This window comes from Mytilus galloprovincialis, chromosome 4, assembly GCF_965363235.1.
Source record: "Mytilus galloprovincialis chromosome 4, xbMytGall1.hap1.1, whole genome shotgun sequence".
In the NCBI taxonomy this organism is placed as follows: Eukaryota; Metazoa; Mollusca; class Bivalvia; order Mytilida; family Mytilidae; genus Mytilus; species Mytilus galloprovincialis.
The window spans coordinates 2422690-2442950 of record NC_134841.1 but is presented as its reverse complement, the minus strand read 5'-3'; the positions used below and the strand labels follow the sequence as shown (position 1 = coordinate 2442950).

The 20261-nt window shown below is 31.7% G+C and overlaps 1 protein-coding gene across 25 annotated transcripts in view; it reads right to left on the bottom strand.

Moving 5' to 3' along the window:
* The window catches only part of LOC143071120 (tubulin polyglutamylase ttll6-like), a 45806-nt gene that overhangs the window by 14547 nt on the left and 10998 nt on the right, over positions 1-20261 (bottom strand). For all 25 annotated transcript variants that reach the window (XM_076245222.1, XM_076245241.1, XM_076245237.1 and 22 more), the window contains exons 2-12: positions 19122-19376; positions 15292-15403; positions 12308-12348; positions 11578-11696; positions 5775-5905; positions 4948-5104; positions 4242-4385; positions 3851-3936; positions 2737-2962; positions 959-1140; positions 445-630 (exon numbers count right to left, since the gene is read on the bottom strand). In XM_076245222.1, coding sequence (XP_076101337.1) covers positions 445-630; positions 959-1140; positions 2737-2962; positions 3851-3936; positions 4242-4385; positions 4948-5104; positions 5775-5905; positions 11578-11696; positions 12308-12348; positions 15292-15403; positions 19122-19347 — 1610 coding nt within the window. In that variant the 5' untranslated portion in view covers positions 19348-19376. The remainder of the gene's footprint in view (positions 1-444; positions 631-958; positions 1141-2736; positions 2963-3850; positions 3937-4241; positions 4386-4947; positions 5105-5774; positions 5906-11577; positions 11697-12307; positions 12349-15291; positions 15404-19121; positions 19377-20261) is intronic.

Below are 20261 nucleotides of genomic sequence, written 5' to 3'. Positions count from 1 at the left end.
GGGTAGGAGAAAGGAGAGGAAGGAGATGTTTTATTCTAATGGGAGAAAGGAGAACAGGGGTAGGAGAAAGGAGAAGAGGGGTGGGATAAGGGAGAAGGGTACCCCCCTGTCCTCCCCCTCATAGCTCACAGAATATTTTGGTCAAATTCAATTGATATTTTAAAAGATTTGTTTCTCCACCTCAATGACTATCTGTCTATTTTTACAACAGAATATACTAAGAGCTCTACTTTTCTATACCACTCCTGCTTTCTTAGTTGTGAGTCCTCTTTGATAAGACATTATTTTGTTTCACTGGATACTTTTCTGATATGCGACTCCTCTTTAGATGGATTACATTAAACTTCTTATTTTAAAAGTATTAATAATAAATAATTCAAATTTATAGGTCTAATTCCATTTAAAAGTGTTTTTTTTTTTTATTGTGATTACAAAGATTAGTACCTGGCCATTTCACTTCTGGCTTTGAAAGCTGCAGTTTCTTGAAACAGAGTACCACTACTATGGAAGAATTTCTCATATTTCTCTGATCCTGGAGCTGGATATATCCTTCTAAAGTTCCCCATATGATTGTTCTCATATCTCTCTAAATACTCCTGGTATTGGTTCTGGGCAAGTTCTAATTCTTCTCTGTAAAATCAAGCAGGATTCAGTAAGTATAATACTACCTTATTAATGTACACAAATTTCTGTTTTTCATAGATTTTAATATATACTTACTTTAAATCAATTTGAATAGCTCTTTCATAGCCTTGATATGTGGAAAAAATAGACTTTGATCTATAATTGTTGACTTTTTATACATTGTGACTTGGATGGATAATTGTCTTATTGGCACTTGTTCCACATCTTCCTATTTCAATTGATCTTATCCATTACCAATGACGCTGCAGTACTTGACCATTAAAACAATATAATCATAAGTTAAACTATTAATCAAAGTTCCTTGCTAACTTACTTAGATTCCTTCTTTGTCCCTCTTCCCATTAATCTGTCTTTTATTCTCTTTTTCTCCTCCTCTATACATTTTCTTCTATCACAAGCACCAAAATTGACTAAATTTAAAGAGTCTACGACTAAAGCACCTTTGATTTCTCTATCCAGTTCTGAATCTGTATTAAAACTGGGAGAGTGATTGACCTGAAATGTAGAAATCATTATTTATTATCAGCTCAAACATAGGTTAAATTTACAAATAAAATCATTGAATACTTTTTCTGAACGATTTATACTATAATATAATAAATATATATAACTAGATATCATTGAGATGGGAGCCATCTCTGTGGGCCCCGCTGTGAATAATGTGCATTAAAAAATTGTATCTTTACCATAGGACATGGGTTTGTCAACTGAAATCAAAGTTTGACCTTTGACCTAGGAAGTTGTACATAAATTATGACACACCCTTTGGTGTTGGTTTATAAACATGTCAAGTATAAACTTTGAAATGATAACAGTTCTCAAGATATAGAGCGGACATGATCTTTACCATAGGACATGGGGTTGTCAACTGAAACCAAAGTTTTTGACCTTGACCTTTGACCTAGGTAGTTGCACATAAATTATGACACACCCTTTGGTGTTGGTTTATAAACATGTCAAGTATAAACTTTGAAATGATAACGGTTCTCAAGATATAGAGCGGACACGATCTTTACCATAGGACATGGGGTTGTCAACTGAAACCAAAATTTTTGACCTTGAACTTTGCCCTAGGCAGTCGTTCATAAATTATGACACACCCTCTGGTGTTGGTTCATATACATGTCAAGTATAAACTTTGAAATCATAACGGTTCTCAAGATATAGAGCGGACACGATCTTCACCACAGGACACAGGGTTGTTAACTGAAACCAGCGTTTTTTTACCTTGACCTTTGACCTAGGAAGTTGTACATACATCATGACACGCCCTCTGGTGGTGGTTAATAAACATGTAAAGTGTAAAGTATGAAATCATAATGGTTCTCTAGATATGGAGCGGACACAAAGTTAAAGTGTTACGGACGGACAGAGGGACGGACAGACTGATCACTATAGGGCTACCCGCCTAAAGGCGGGGCCCTAATTAGGGTTGCTACAGAAACTGTTCAATGGGAATGGGGAAGAAGGGTGGTGTCAAGGCAACTTATGATGGGTACAGGTAGTTTAAGAACATTTTAATCTTTTTGAAAAGGTCTTCATTGTGCCCATATCACATGATGTGGGGATTGTCTGTGACACACCATCAAATGAGTAATTGGGAACAATGGTTGATTAATTCAAAGTTGCTCAAATTCAACCTATAGAACAAATCATATGAAGAACAAAAATTGTGCCATTCAGTGATTTTTCTTTAAGAAATTTTTGTACAATATACAGTCATTGACATTCTTTTTCCTTACTTATATTTCTAATTCTCTCATCCCTTAACTGCTTAACTCCAACTTATAATGAAGGACACTATAACATTGTTGTGCTACATTTTTATTCCTATTCATACTTTTTTTTTTGTTACCCCTTCTTTCCCATGTCACATCTCAATTATTCACAATATATGATAAGCAAATACAATATTTTACACCTGACTAGGACTATGGCTTTGCTCATTGTTGAAGGCCATACATTGCCCTATAGCTGTTAATTTCTGTGTCATTTGGTCTCTTTTGGAGAATTGTCTCATTGAAAATCATTCCACTTTTTCTTTTTTAATGATTTTTGAGTAATGTAAAGCAGTACATTTTATATACATACCTCTAAAACTTGTGGTCTAAGCTTCCTGTCCAGCAGTATGTCAAATCCTAAGATTTCAAAACAAGCGCTGCCTTTGACATGATTAGGAAAGCATGTGCGGTAGTTATGTTTGAGTATAGAATGAGCAGAAATTAATGTTTTTATCACAACATCGTCTATTTCTGTCCACATCTTATCAATGTCATAGCCTTTGTCCTTCAAAAATCTATTTATTGTACTAATTCTCCTGAAATCAATAGAAGTTAGACATTTTAATTTCATAACATGATAAAAATCATTGTTTTATTACATAAGTTCAGAAAACTCTATATCTGAAGAAATAAAACATAGCTGTGATTGTATGATTTGGTTAAGCTCAAGTTCTCAGATATCTTATGTAGAAATAAATCATATCCGAGTTTATATAGTTTTTGTCAAGCTGTAGTACTCAAAAATCTTTTAGAAGCATTTAATAAAGCAAAATGTTTGAAAGTTTTTCAGCTTCGTCAACATTGTGGAATCCAGTGATCTATTCAGATTATTTTTTCTGTTTGAAAGTGGCTCTTTTTTCAAAGTCAAATTATTTAGTTGTCTCTATTACTATTTGTCTAGACATGAGTATACTTCTTGTGATTATGAGTTTGTTTTGGTGAAAGACCTTGTCAATAATTGAAGGTCATGTGATTTTATTTGACCTAGTGTTGTTGGGTTATTGTATCATTGATCTTTACGACCTTGTCAATAATTGAAGGTCATGTGATTTTATTTGACCTAGTGTTGTTGGGTTATTGTGTCATTGATCTTTACAACCTTGTAAATAATTGAAGGTCATGTGATTTTATTTGACCTAGTGTTGTTGGGTTATTGTATCATTGATCTTTACGACCTTGTCAATAATTGAAGGTCATGTGATTTTATTTGACCTAGTGTTGTTGGGTTATTGTATCATTGATCTTTACGACCTTGTCAATAATTGAAGGTCATGTGATTTTATTTGACCTAGTGTTGTTGGGTTATTGTATCATTGATCTTTATAACATATCTTCTTTTATTCATACTAATTATATAAACTAGAAAATTGGTTCATACATGTGAAACTTGCAATTAAATCCTTAATTATCAAAATGAAACACACCTTTTACTTCCAGCCTCATCATCCCTGACAAAGTCTTCACTATGTTTATTTATGGCATAATTTGTTAAATGCATGAAAACATTATCCTGAAAGAAAAAAGAAGTGAATAGAAAACACACTTAATGTATATATAAAGAATCATACAATACAGCCATAACATCTGATAACTTGCTTATTTTTATGGTAGTTCATAGTTTTGAATTTTGTTTTTTTTGCTGTTGTTTTTTTTGTTTTGCCATTTGTTTGTCAGTCTCTTTATGATTTTCTTGATTAATTAGAATAATCTCCCCTTGGTATTTTCACATCTTTCGACTAGTTTCAATTACTACTACATATATGTCCTATAGATATAGATTTATTTTTAACATGGACAGTTGATCTCTATACTTACTATATTATTATGACTGGGTTCTACATATTTGTTTGTTGCAAATCTAGCTAAACCATCATTAAACAGAAAAATTCTGAATGGATCACATGAAGTCACTAACACATACAGTCTGAAGTCAAACTTGAAATGGTCAATCAGAAATGGCTGTAATAAAAAAAAAATGCAACATCATCACTTTCATCACAATGAAATTAAAGTTTCAAAAATTTAAATACAAATCTCATTTCTGTACACATGAAATGGGTAAACTCCAATGGATAATCAAGAATTTATAGCAGTCAAATATACACATAATTACATGTTATAAATGAAATAAATTAATACCAACAATAATTGCTTTGACAACATTTAACGTTTATCAAACAATCAAATATTTGAACCCTTTAAAATATGTTGTACATTGTATTTCCAAATGAATTTGGATTACGAAAATTTAGTTCTTTATATCAAACTTTATTCCAAAGGAATTGGTGTGATATCGATCAGTTTTAATCAATGTTGTTTTTGTTTAAATTAATTGGTTTAGATTCAAACTCATGTTTGGCTTTGAGTGTTCCTGATGAAGGTAAATCCAGAAAAGCATTCCGGACACAAGAAATTCTTAAACATGTTGTTTTCAATTTTTTATAGAAGAGCCACAACGTGCATGAATGTATTCATATTTTACTCTTAGAACCTGTCTATTTCTGTGATATACAATACTAACCTTTGGCATATACTGTTGACAAATCATGTGCTCATGTGGTTTGATTTCTTTAGGATTTTTGGTCACCCAGATTCCTTTCCCTTGACAGCCAGTCTCAGGTTTCAGTATGTAAGTCTTATTTTTCTTCTGTCTTGTGTAAGCTTGGAAATCTCCATAGCTGTTCAAATAGGTATCAGTTGTTAAAATTTGTTCCATATAAACAAATGTAATTCTAATCATTAAAATGATTATCAAAATGGATAGTTGAAGAATGATATGAAATTTAATATGATTTTATATTATTTAAACTGTTCATATAGTTGAGATCAAATTACATTTCACATGTGTTTTATAGAAAATACATCAAATTGTTTCCTTCCTGTAGTTTTAATAACAATATTTTCTCTTGACAGTGATGTTTTTCTTACCCTTCTTATTATTCAATGACATATCAGTTATCTCCCTTTGACTTTTAAGGACAATAAGAGTTTGAATTGTGTAAGAGCTACACATACTCATCAATATTCAACTAAACATGAAAGCAAAGCCAAATCTATTTCAAAAAGACGGAAAGTCAGAATAACAGACATGGGTAACATTATTGACCCATTGGTGGCCTTCTGCTGTTATCTGCTCTTTGGTCTGGTATTGTCTCTTTGACACATTCCCCATTTCCATTCTCAAAGGGAGATAACTGATATGTCAATTTTTAGCAACATAGATAAGAGCTTATTTGACAAATAGATGTAAACAGTATTACAGAGGAGCTTGTTAAACTGTTATTCCAAACAAAGAAATGACATGAAAAACTAAATGACAACATTGGTTAGAGCTATGGCACAACTTACTCTGCAGGTAGGCACCATGTTTTAGGAAATATGTTATATTCTTTAGGGTACATCTTGAGCATTCTGTTTAAGTTTCTGGCTAACATGTCCTTCCTACATATCTCACTCATTCCAGGAAAATGATTTATTTTCTGAAAAATAATATGAAAAGTTGATTCCAATGTTTAAATATTAAACATGTTCTATACAATCTGAAGAAATGTATTTCAACTTTCTCAAATGTAATTTCTTAAGGATTCAACTACTACTTGGTGTTCTTCCATACAATACAAGGTAAAATAGTTAGCCCCTCGTTCACCTATTTATTTTTTAACATAAGACTTAAGGTGGTACTTTACACTACAGGGAGATAACTCTGTAAAATCAGCTAAACGTTTTAATTACATTGTGTTGTTTAGAGAATATTAAGCTTCTCAATGATCATGATAAGTTTTTGTCAAACTGCTATATAGGAAGTACACCACTAATTAATGGCCCCATTGCTTTCTATGTTAAATTCCTCAATTTCGAGTGGTCACAGCTCTTTTATCTTAAGTTCAAATCAAGTGACAATCATTGCATGTCAAAGCAACACCTTCTGGTGTCCTGTACTGAAAAAATCAACATACCTTACATTGCATATAAGAAAGAACTGGTTCCCGGAACTTCGGATGTACCAAAACAGGTACTTCCGATCTGACAAAAAGGCAAAATGTACCCTCCTTTTTAAATTTCATGCCATTTTTTTATTATTCAAATTTATCAGTCAAAGATTGTTCTGCAATGATCACCAGTCATGCAGCTTTCATTTGATACCAAAATTAATAAAATATTCTAAATATATTGAAAGTTATGTCCATGCGTAGGAACTATTTTGTGTTAAATATGTACTACTTTCTGGTATGTGCTTTCTGGCCGGGCCTGAATTAGTGGTGTTACACCTATACATATTTATATTACAGATCTATTTTAAATGAGAATTTCACAATTAACATATTAAAACCACCACTTATGCAATGATGTAAAAGAACAAACACTAAAAAAGAGAGAAATATTTTTATAAAAACTTAAAACAACCTCAGATCTCAGAATGAATAACCGAGTTAATATATATTCTTTGTATGTTTATAATCTTGTATGAATATTGTTAGTGCTTCATAAGCCTCTAAAGGTTGGCTGATATGGTATACTATTGCTAATGTATTGAAATGTAATTGTAATTTCATGTATATTGTATCAGGTTGCACTTTAAATAAAATAAAATCTAAATCTAATCTATAACCAGTGTCATTTTCCCGATAAAACGGTTGGATCAATTTTTTTTTGAAATTTTTATATTTTTGTTAAAGGGTCAAAGTAAATACTTTGTCAAAATTTAATGAAAATTAAACAAGCCAAATTAATTTTAGTGAAGATGTTGGGTACCACCTTAATAGGTCATAAAAGTTCATTTGACAAAATTTAAACAGATTCTTGATTTCTTTCTTTTGATTTGAAACCCAAACAATGCCAATGCAAATGTAAGGTAAAAGTCTGAGTCAGCCTTTTCCGGCCATATTTTATACATCAAATATCTCAGAAAGGAGCTCCATGATCTATCAATATTTCTAGCTTATTTTGATCCTTAACTAATTCTCTTCTAGCTTAAAGCATCAATTTTAAATTCTTGATTTTTTTTTAATTTTACCTGAGATCACCCAAGTACATCCTTAAACTAAACTATTGAAAAACTTTCAATAAAGCAATTTCTGTTTTTTATTTCGATATTACCTTTTTTTTTCTCCTATTAGTTCAACAGAAAAAAAGTACCTTAAATTAACAAAAATGCATGCTTCTTTCGAAGGCAGATTGTGAGCTTAAATGAATGGTGACCCCATATTTTTATTTTTATTTTCTATTAAGTATAGGATAAAGTTTATTTTTAGAAAAAAAATAGCACCTTAATAGGATTACTTGCTAGATTAATAATTGATCAATTCGGTAAGTACATAAACATTGGTGAAGAGAATGCCAGTTACTACAAACTTCGATTTTTCTAATTCCAACGAAGTCATAAAACATATACATACATTATAAACTAGAACACACCCGTGATATCGCGGGTCCTTGACTGAATTAAATTATATAACTATGCCTAAGCCTTGTTTTAGTATTGGTATTGTCTGATAAAGTCATGACGATTATAAGATGCACAGTTTTATCTGCTTTCACTGAAATCTTTCTGTTTGAACCCGTCGACATGGAACTTATCAATCATTGGTAATATTAATTATTTGGAAAACAAAAGATCCTGGAATTGGAGTTTTTTTTCCTATATTAGTTATAAATAAAGTTGAATTCTTTAATTCGCTGTTTTACGTCATGCCGGATAACAAATTGAAAACTGTACCTATACACCTTATTTTAAGTCCAGATTTTTAGTATTCATATTGTCATCTTAGAAAGTCTTACTAATTAAAATACCACAATAGGGAACAATCTGACAATGATTGAATTTTGTAGTGTCAACCCTGTGATTATGACCCGTGTATATAGCAAAATCCTAAATACACTGTTTGGTGGTGCGCCTGTCAGATGCAGAACGTACAGATAAGGTAATAGGTAACAGGTGAATATACTATTGGTATCAGTATGGGATTAGACCCGGAACTTGATAATTATTGGCAATATTATTAATGTGGAAAACAAAAGGGTCTGAAGTGGTATAATTTTTAATCAAGACCATTGTCCTATATTAGCTATATAAAGTTGAATTCTTTGATTTGTTGTTTTTACCCCATGATGGCTGACAAATTGGACCTCGAAATTTTAGTATTATAGATATTGCATCTTATGTGTGTGCAGATACCTTAAATTTTCCTGATTAGATCTTTGTAACAATTAAACAACGAGAAGATTTAGATTACATACTTTCCCTGATATTTACCCGTTACATGTGATAAAAGGGAGTCATAATTTAAACCTAACCTTTACTTAGGATTAACTATTATATCTGATAAATATATAATTAATCGGTTAACATTAAAATTATACATTAAATTGATTCAATAACAATTTAAATTATTCTAATTGACAAATCATGCTTGCCCTGAAGCAAAATAACACTTTCATATTGGCAATTAACAATTCCTTAGCCAATATAATGCATAAGATTGTAATATTTAAGTCAAAATAAATTTGTTGAAATTTAATATAAATATTAAAGCTAAGGAAGCAAGATTATGTTTTAACCCTTTAACCCCCAATCCCGCCTGTAGGCGTGATGGCGACAACCATTATTTGATGGCCCGTATGACCCTCCATACTTTTTTTGAACTGCCCCAACTGAACTGTCATGATAGCAGGGACTTCAACCAAGCAGTTCATGGTCCATCAACTCTTCTCGGATGTCTGTTCATGAAAATTTGGCACTTTGAAAGCCGTTTAAGAGTTCAAAATCGGAAAAACATGAAAAGTAGCCAAAATCAGGTGGGGGTGGGCATCTTTTGATGGCCACTACGTAACTGGCAGTCACTGTTGGTAAAAACTATTATCATATATGCATGCATAGGTGGTATAGGAACACAACGAGGTATAATATGGCCAATAGGAATCTAGTCTGTAAAATCTAGGTCACCGTTTTGTCAAAAATCCATAAAAACGGACATTTAGGCAGACCTGACTTGACAATAATAATTCCCAAGCAAGACACTGAAGTCCAATATACTCCCAGCTAGCAAGAATGGACTACTGTAACTATAGGGTAATACTTGAATGACCAAAGAACACAGTCTTGTCAGTGTTCACCTCTCAAGGTCGTTTTGAAATCGAAAAATAGACGGAAAATTACCATTTTTCACTGGGGGTGGGTTCAAACCCACGAGAAAATATTCCACCTCCCACCCCACTCCCCACCCATGCCATCCACCCCCAAATCCCAATAAATAGTTTAATAGATGAGCATCAGTTACAGCATCAGGAGTTTGCTCATTTGCATATAATTTGCATATGTTTGCAAATTTTCGAAAATGCCTGATTTTCCAAAAATGTCTTGGGGGCGAATGAGTTAAAGCCATATTTAACATTATAAAACATTAAAAGAGCATTATTACAAACCTGAAATATGATCTGCTATTATGAAGGCACTCTATAAAAGGTCTTCTAAAATCCCCCTCTAAGATCATGTTTAACTTTAAGTAAACTTGTATGAAAGCTTAGTATGTGAGGCCTAAATTAAAATATTGTTTGTTTGCCCTTTTCCGACCCTATGTTTTGAAACAGGGTAGGTAGGTAGGTAAAATATTTTATTTTTTTCCCAAAAAAAATAATTTGGCTCGGTATATTTTTTGTCATGGGTAGGCAGGTAGGTATAATATTTTATTTTATATTGCAAAAAAACATGAAACCCTGACGGGTTAAAATGCAAACATAGTACATTGTATACACAAGTGACAAGAAACATAATATACAAAATCTGCATAATGTCATTTTTGTCTGTTTTGCTTTTGCTAATAAGTTGATGGGACTAGTAGTATAATAGTTCCAGGAAGTTTTGAAAAAAACAATATCATGAAGAATGTGAAGTTAATTCATATGCAAGACTACTTTGTTTTCAAATATCAAAATATAGAGCTGTGCCGCATATTTTCAACGTGTATATGCCTGGAACTTTGAAGAGTTTTAACTTGCACTAATATTCTGTACTACGTACCTTGTACGCTGACCTCTATCTAAAGGTTTACTGTATATCATAAGCGATTACTTTGTCCTGGTAAAATATGTCCGGGCAGAGATACATTACTAGTAGAAAAAGTCCCTAGAGTGTTTAAATTTTCGTGTGTGTCTGGGTTTCCAATAAAAATGCTACAAGACTTGAACTCAATTCTGAATCTGAATAAGTACGTTGCAGGGCCAGTATATATGGCATCAGTGGCAACGGGAGAGAGGCGCTGGAAAATTAATCCAACGTTGTGAGAGCAACCGAAGTTTAAAGCTCTCAATTGTCTTAGCACACACGAGATTGTCTGGTAGTCTTTTCCATTCGGGTACGTATTCTACATCGCAATTTATAAATGATCTGTTTGGAAAACTTGGGAGCTTTTACTGCCATATATTCTCCACTTTACAGGCTTTTGCCACCTTTGGTTCATGTCAGATATAAATAATACAGCAATGCTGGTCGAAGGCATCTTTAACATAATCATCCTGATCTACGTATCACAAAAGGCCATCCCTACTGTACATAGTATACAACGTCCGTTTACAAAAAAGTTTGTACACACGTTGATAATTTTGTATTAAACGAACTTTTTTGTAAGTGAACCCTGCTCTCCAAGTATAAAGATACAGAGTAACGTACGTAATATCTAGCTGCGAAAACGTAGCTCTATTGTCCTTTGATTTTTTTTTTTGCCATAAATCTATGGTCCGCAAATATCAAAAATCATCAAAAGGACCTTAAGAGCTACGTTTTCGCAGCTAACGTCATATCATCATGTTTTCTCAAAGCGTTCAACATCGATTTCAAACAAATGCTTTGAAACTCTATATGCAAGTGTTCATGTCAAACGCTCACGAGATACCAAATGGACTAGACCTTATACGGTAAAGATAAAACCCGAGGATTCCGGTAAAAAAGTTTTGAGTGGGAAATACAAATATAAGATTTTTGGTAGGAACGAAAAGATAAAATAAAATAAAATCTTGCTGGTAAATACAAATAAAAGATTTTCAGGCGGAACGAATTGACAGGGTCGGTCAGTAAAGGGCAAACAAACAATATTTTAATTTAAGCCTGACAAGAATGGCTACCCATCTCATTCATACATTTTTCACTACCTATTACCTGATATTTTTTCATCTCCATAACTCTCTCCAATGCCACAGAATAGTCCGTCCAGTATAAAGTCCATTCATCATCATCAGATACTTCCTTGAATCCAAATCGCTTGGACATCTTTCGTACTGTAAAAATAGAACAAATATATGGAGATCAACAAAAACGATACCAATGATAATGAGTGCCTCATGATATCGTTTCTTAATTTTTGGTCAATGTATTTGTCATTCTTGTTCAAAATTGTTCCTATGGCTTTATTTTTTTGTTTGTTTATTCACAACTCCATTTAAATATCTGTCAGATCTTTGTTTTTATGATAATTCCTTATATATATTGTGTTGTGTAGACTGAGGGTGACTTAGAGCTTCCCAAAACTTTTGAATACCGTTTTCATTTATCATATCTTTAAAGAATGTGTCCAAAGTACACGGATGCCCTATCCGCATTATTTTCAGTGGACCTTGAAAATGGGGTAAAATCTCTAATTTGGCATTAAATTAGAAAGATCATATCATAGGGAACAGGTGTACTAAGTTTAAAGTTGATTGGACTTACAACTTCATCAAAAACTTTAACCTGAAGCAGGCCAGACGGACGGATGAACAGATGGATGGACCCACAGACCAGAAAACATAATGCCCATAAATGGGGCATAATAAATGGGCATAAAAATCTTTCACACCATTTTAAGTTTAGAAGCTTTTTTGAGAACTTGGCAAAATGTAAACATACTTACCAACTTCATACTTGCAATTTGTCAGACAAATGTAGTAGATTCTGAAATGTAACAAAGTACTTATTTTAGTTAAGTAAAAGGCTAATAATTAATGTTGTAGCTTTGTTTGGATGTACAGGAAATTGGAAAGAATTATACAAAATAAGAAAATCTCAGACAATGTTAACCCTTTGCTTAAAGAAGTCCATTTGTAGGTCTGTCTGATAGATTATTATAATAACTTCTGTTCCATGGTCTACTGGCCTTACACTGCCAGTAATACTCTGATAATAACAATGCCATCCAATGATAAAAGTTCTTTATTCCAACATGTAGTGGTTTAGAATAGTTTTAAGAGTACATAAGCTTTCCTCCTTTTTTTCTATTTTTTTTGTATAACGGTTTTATATATTTTTATTGGAAATGATTTATGATATTGAAAATACAGGTATTGAAAGTGTTTCCTGTGTTTGTTTAAAATACTTGAAAGACTAAATTAGTAAGCTAACAGAAATATAACTTTATAAAACTATTTCAGACTATTACATGAAGTTAAAATGTTTAGCCCTTTATATTTTTAACATTGTTACATTACATTGAAATATTTTGTTTAACAGTTAATAATACAAGGCACTTATCACATTTAATAAATACAATATCTAAGTAGCTTTGTGTATTCTCTATTCAACTTTGATGGTTTATTTTTTTTTAAATTGAATCGATATATTGTCATTATATTTGACAAGTTAATAAAATTTGATAAAGGACGGTAACATTGTAACACCAAAACAATATCCTATTGATCTACTACAATCAAACAGAATTATCAGGTCTGCTATTTAAAGCATCACGGTCAATATCGTGAATTCCTTTTAACTGTAACAATGATGGCAACGATTTGGACGTACACTGAAGGATGTAACAGCAATTAACACTGAGCTTTGATTTGTAGCATAATTAGGGAAAATAAGAAATTTAAATAATATTCAAAATGAAACATAAAGCAATGACCTTTCTAAAATTAAGGCCATATATACTTTATCCCCCTTTAAATAGATTAAATAAATGCTTGAAAGCTTTCATTGTAGTGTAGCGTTACTAGGTATATTATACCAATCTATTTGAACATAGGCCATTGAAAAGTCAGTTTAAATACATTTTTTTCATATCTTACTTGTATTCTATGAATAAATATAAAACAAAATGACCACACTCAGCTCAGATATCATAAGAAAACATAATTACTGGTAATTCTTTCATTCAACAAAATGTCCTGTTATTCTCTCATATTTAAGTCTTCAAAATTTATGTTATAGTAAATAATTACTTATTATATCTGGACCAAGAAACTATGAAAATTTAATTACAAAACCATTGATCTTATTAGCAAGGTGTCTACTTTGATGAGGTATGCAACAGTATATACATGACGCCTCCGGGTGACGGAATTTCTCCCTACATTGAAGACCTGTTGGTGACCCTCTGCTGTTGTTTTTTATTTGGTCGGGTTGTTTTTCTCTTTGACACATTCCCCATTTCCATTCTCAATTTTATTATGTACAGGCAAATGAGTGCAGATTAAGACTGCCTCCTAAATGTGGTAGTATTTTTTTAATGGAATATTGAATACATTAATAAATAATATATCAACCTTGAGATATAATTTCTAGCTTTAATACTTATCATAAGACCTCCTAGTTCTCTTCAAGTAATTGTATACTGATATTAGAATAATCGTTTTCAAATATTAAACGTCTAATGGATATGTTGATGATTATGCAAACTGAATTACCATAAATAGATATCCAAATTACAATTTATTGAACAGTATTTATGCTGTCTACTCTCAAAATACGCTTCACAGCATATTATAGCTACCTTTATAGATTTATGACATATAAATGGAATGCTCTTATTCAACCTTTCTCAATTTCATTTTTCCTTTTGTGTATCAGTGTAATTTCATTTAAAGAGATCTGTATTTTATATTTGTGATGAAAGTTAAATAGTCATTTTGAATTTATCTGAATATAAGAATTTATGTCTTTCTAAAAACTGAAACTATCAATATTAACTTTCGTGCATGTTGAATGTCTTTTCTTCAAACTGCTTTGATAAAAAATTCAAAGACTTTTAAAGACTTATCTTGTTTGTATTAGTGAACTCAGAAATAACATTAAACATGATGTATTTACAGTCATCCAAGGAACAATTAATTATTGTGTGCTTGTTGAAAAAAAAAAAAAATTATCCAATACTCTCAATAATTAGGTATTTAAGAGTTACTCTAGAGTGGCAGGATTAATATTTTAAATTTCTGTTTCTAGCATTCTTTAATACAATATTGTTAACTATGATTCAGCGATATCTAAGGTTGGTTTTTTTTTAACAGATTTTTATTATTTTAATGCAACTTTTTTTATATTCCATTGAAGAGATTTAAACCTGCCATTTGAATATCTGACAGTCCCATGTCAGCTTTAGTATTCCCAGTTATGATCTTCACCATTAATACACATAGATATGTATCATCATATTTTTTTTAATTTAGTTTTGATGGCAGATGTAAAATGTTTGAGAATGGTTACCTACTTGATTTATTGTTAACTTTTCTAGAAAAGCTTGACATGTATCTTTATAAGACTTAGTTGAAAACTTTAAGTTTAACCTCTAGTTGTCTTCTTTTTTGTTTTTGCTTGGGTCTTTATTGACAAATACCCTCACCAATTCAGGTATGTATCCATTTTTTTTAACATTACTACAATCATTAAAGAGGTATACCTTTCATTCCATCTTTGGAATTTTTTTTTGCTGCATTTGTTATTCAAGGGTTAGTTAAGATACATGTATAACAGCAGTCTTGTATAAAACAATGAAATCTGTAGAAATATTCATGTACATGTATATCACACATGATTTACATACCCTAATGTGCAGACAAAAACCTGTAAGATAATAAATACCAACGTTATGGAGACAACAAAAATGTTTATGCTGTTACTTACTTCTTTCGTTTCTTTTTCTTTTTCACTTTTTTCTCTAACTCTTTCTTTTCGTCTTCCAATTGTTTGTCTACCTCAGCTTCTGTGTCTGCTTGCGTACTAATACCTGTGTCTACTGTAAAACAAGACATGCATAATCTTTGATTTCTATGTCTTTAAGTTAAACAAACAACAAACAACATTTGATTGATTTTTATTCATTTAACCTGCAGTGGCAAATATTGAAAAATATGCATGATGAGAACAGTTTAATTAATATATCAAGGAGTCTAGTTTGGCAAAGTTGATTAACCAGGGTGAAGGGCAGGAAATTTGACCATGGCTGAAAAAAGTGGATGATTTCATCCGGGACTATTTTTTCTTCCAGCAGACCACCAAGGGACATTATGAATTGTTACAAAGTTTTATTACATGCACAGTGAATCACAATTTGCAAATATCAAACATCAGTTTTATCATTTAACAGACAAAGGTGTGCTTTTAAGTTATACATCATACACAGTCAGACTGATGACCCCTTTTATATAGGTAATTACTGTCAAAAAGAAGAAGTTCATGAAACCATATATAGGTATGTACACTACATGATATACTAGAGTCCCCAATCACAAGACTTAAACTGAATACTCTCAATACAGTCACATATTTATCATAAGATGCTATACATGTCATGATTAGACAAAAGCCACAAGGCAGTAAAGACGGCAGGACTTCAGCCCATATAATAAAAAAGAGCTTTAGGATGAAATGTCTTAACTCTTGAATACTGAATGATTTCCTATTATTTAGGCATGTATGTTTTATTACAGATGTATTGATTTGAAGGGGATGTTCCCATTTAATGGCATCTTAAACTACATATATTGCAATATAAAATTAAACAGCATGTGTATTTCATGTTACATGTACATTTGTATATAAATGAACAGATGATTACAATGCATTATGTATGACATTAATTCCCCTCCCTCATATCCACGTCAATCTTATCCAGGTTTAATTCTGTTGCACAACTACTTGGTGTATTCTATATGCTATAAATTGATGATAAGGATTCCCAACAATGGTTATAAGGTGTACACATGAATTGTCTTATACTAAATTAAATACACATGCAAACTTTGAGTAAAATATTACTGTTGACATGCAATTACTTACAACATCAGATATTTTATCAAAGAATTCAGTTAATAAATGACTCCTCTGCCAATAATTTATTAAAAACCATGACCAAGCATTTAATATATATATAATATAAGTAATCCAGTAAGCTTTGTTGTTGTAATCCTTTCTTTATACATCATATCATAAATACTTATTACCTGCTATATATTTTGGGGTCTATAGGTGACATATTTTAGGGGATATAGGTGACATATTTTGGGGTCTATAGGTGACATATTTTGGGGTCTATAGGTGACATATTTTAGTCCCATCAACATAGTTAACCTTGGGCTCAAATATGAAATACATCGAAATTTGAAATGTTCACTCACTGCAACAGTAATCAAACATTGAATTCATTTTGAAAAAAAATGGCTGTTCTATATTGTTTTCAACTTTTGAAAAACGTTAAAAATTGTTCTTAATTCATTTTCTATCACCAAGTTCTGAAACCTTGGAATTAGTTACTATTTCTTAAATTATGAAATGCATCATGGAAGTTGTTGTTCCTGTAGTAGTAGAAAATTTCTGCTACAACTTGCACTAGATTCAGACCCTTACAGACAGGACTCCTGTCACAGGAGTGCACACACTGAAATGTCTAACCCCTGCTCCAGGTGCGGGAATTTCTCGCTACATTGAAGACCTGTTGGTGACCTTCTGCTGTTGTTTTTTTCTATGGTCGGGTTGTTGTCTCTTTGACACATTCCCCATTTCCATTCTCAATTTTATTTACGTTTTATGACAGAATATAATGTGACACCATAGGTACTATAGGACTGAAAATTCAGACATTAAGGCATCTACGGTATCTGTGCAATGTCTACCAGATAAGGACTAATTCAGCTCTTATCAACTTTTACAAAGAGCAAGCATCCCTTCATTTATAATTTCAGTAGTGATTTCCTTTATAGAATTTTAGCAATAGTAAAAATTTGACTTGATGTTGTTGGCAGTTGTTATGGATTGACAATCAAATGCACATATTAACATCTGACTTAAAAAGTACTTGATGACATAACAATGTTTTTGTAAGCAAAGCTTTGGAATCATAAAACATTTAATAGTGATTTTATTTGTACAAAACAATAAACATTGCTCTTCAATGCACTAAAGGTCTAAACAATATTATAATATATGTTGCCAAATAGTTAATGATCTTCAATAAAATCATTTTATGGCAACTGTTGAACATATAACTTAGTTTTTTGTAGTCCCTTGTGATATCAAGAGTATTATTAGTTTATCATTTCCCTATAGAAGTTTGGCAGCAATTTGCACTCTACTAGAATTCTTAAAGTTTTGTGTATGTTGTTGTTGATTTTATCTCTGTTTGCTATATATGGGAAGTAAAAGTTGCTATGTTTTGGACACATAACATACTCAGGTTAAAATCCAATTGATGTATCGTTTTAAGGACAAGATCTATTTTGAGAAAAACGGACATAAGACAGATGCCAAATGATGAGCTAAAAATGTTGACCATTCAAGTTTCTTACCCTACCTGAACTAAAATTAACAAAAACTTACTGATAGTCATGGCAATCCTTAAATCCTAATTTTAACAAGCTTTCTTTTTCATACTTTACAACCACATTTGCCCACGTTTGCCCATTTCAAACACTCAAAACACATATACCGGTAAATTGATGAGTAAATTATACCACTTTGTGTATAAAATTTATAATTCATATCAATATTGAACATTCTGCATACAAAGGGGACATTAGTTTATTCTATTATGTTAAACTGTCTTAAGTAAATAAAACAGAAAGAAATCAATGGCAGCTTATGCTTAAAGTTTGTATAATATTTCAATATGAAGTTGAACCGAGCATAGGATAGTTTCATGATTTATCTAAAAACTATTAAAATTCAATTTTAATTTCAATTTTAATAAGACATACTAAAGGATTAAGATCACACAAACAAATATTGTGGATTTTTAATACAGTACCACTTGGTACAAGCTGGTAATATGAACTGGAAATTAAACACACTAAAGTTCTTAACAAATTTTTTAAGAGCGTTTTAAATTATTGCTGCAGAGTGCAAAAAACTATTCCAGAATGATGGTACATGTACTTCAAAGTTTAAGTAATAATTTTGAATTTTGGTGCAATCAGTCATTATAATATTGAGTGAGAAATAAATCTCCTACATTAACTTGTCTAACAGGATATAGAGGTAATTATATCCCTTGTTCATTGATTATGGGACCACGTTATGTCAAGATCTGTCAACTTATTACGTAACACACTTTTTAACCAAAATGAGCAAAAATAAAAATAAGGAGATGTGTCATGTGGTATGATTGCCAATGATATATATAAATATCCACCAAAGTTCAAATGGAGTGAATGTAAGCATTTATAGGCAACTGTATTATGTAAAGACGTCTATTTAGGCCCAGACAAAGATAATCAAAATGTCAATTTAGTGTAATGTACAAAGAATTGAACTACTAATATAATAACAAGCACAGCCATCTTAAACTAAGCCAGTTCATAAAGCAACATGTGCATGACAAAAAGACCCAGCAAATTGGTTTGATGTAAAGATACCACAAATAGTTTAGACACTTGTTTCCAGAGCATATTCCTCCCATTCAGGGGAGGTAACTGTTTCATTGACATAATCTTCTTATTATTTGTAAGTGATAAACTTACTGTCAGCTTCGCCTTCATCATCCTCATCCTCTGGAAACTGTTGTATTAGGGTAGAAGCTCCATCCATCAAGGATAGGGTGGCCTGTCCTCCACCATTATCATATCCTGAATCCTCCCCTTCTTCTCCATCACTGTCATCACTAGAACTACTGCTACTATCATCATCAGCTCCCCGTGCAGTCGTATCTCCATCAGAGGGATAATCCTCCGAATCCTTGTTACTCATGATGACCGACTTAGACAGCAGATATTAACCTGTCAACAAAACAAAGTAACTTCTATTACATCAATTTACAAACATATTGCTTGATCATGTTGATAAATTAAGGCTATTTCTGAAGACATCTGGTAGTGGTTTTGTTTTACAGATTAATTTTTAAATCTTGACCTTTCAAATGCAAAGAATCCATATCTATACAAATAACCTCAGTATTGATAAAGTTCTTTTTTATCATTGGAAAACATACAAAACACTCTAGTCTACATTTGTTTTATATCACTTTTTTCTGATTACATATACTAATATATATATTCACAAATGCAGGCTAAGGTCATACATGTATATCTAGAATATTTAAAATCCCAAAAATCAGAATACTGCATTATAATCTTCATCAGAGTCACTGTTATTATTATAATGATAAATCTTAATTTTTTTCTTATGAAATATCAAAACATTTTATAAACTATGAAGACCTACTCAGAAACCAGAAGACCATTTTTCTTTTTAATAAATCTTTAAACAAGAATGTGTCCAAAGTACACGGATGCCCATCTCGCACTATCCTTTTCCATGTTCTATGGACCGTGAAATTGGGTAATTATCTAATTTGGTATTAAAATTAGAAAGATCATATCATAAGCAACAAGTGTACTAAGTTTTAAGTTGACTGGACTTCAGCTTCATCAAAAACTACCTTGACCAAAAACTTTAACCTGAAACTCCCACTTTCATTTTCTATGTTCAGTGGACCGTGAAATTGGGGTCAAAAGTCTAATTTGGCTTAAAAATTAGAAAGATCATCTCATAAGCAACAAGTGTACTAAGTTTCAAGTTGATTGGACTTCAGCTTCATCAAAAACTACCTTGACCAAAAACTTTAACCTGGACGGACGAACGGAACCACAGACGGACGGACG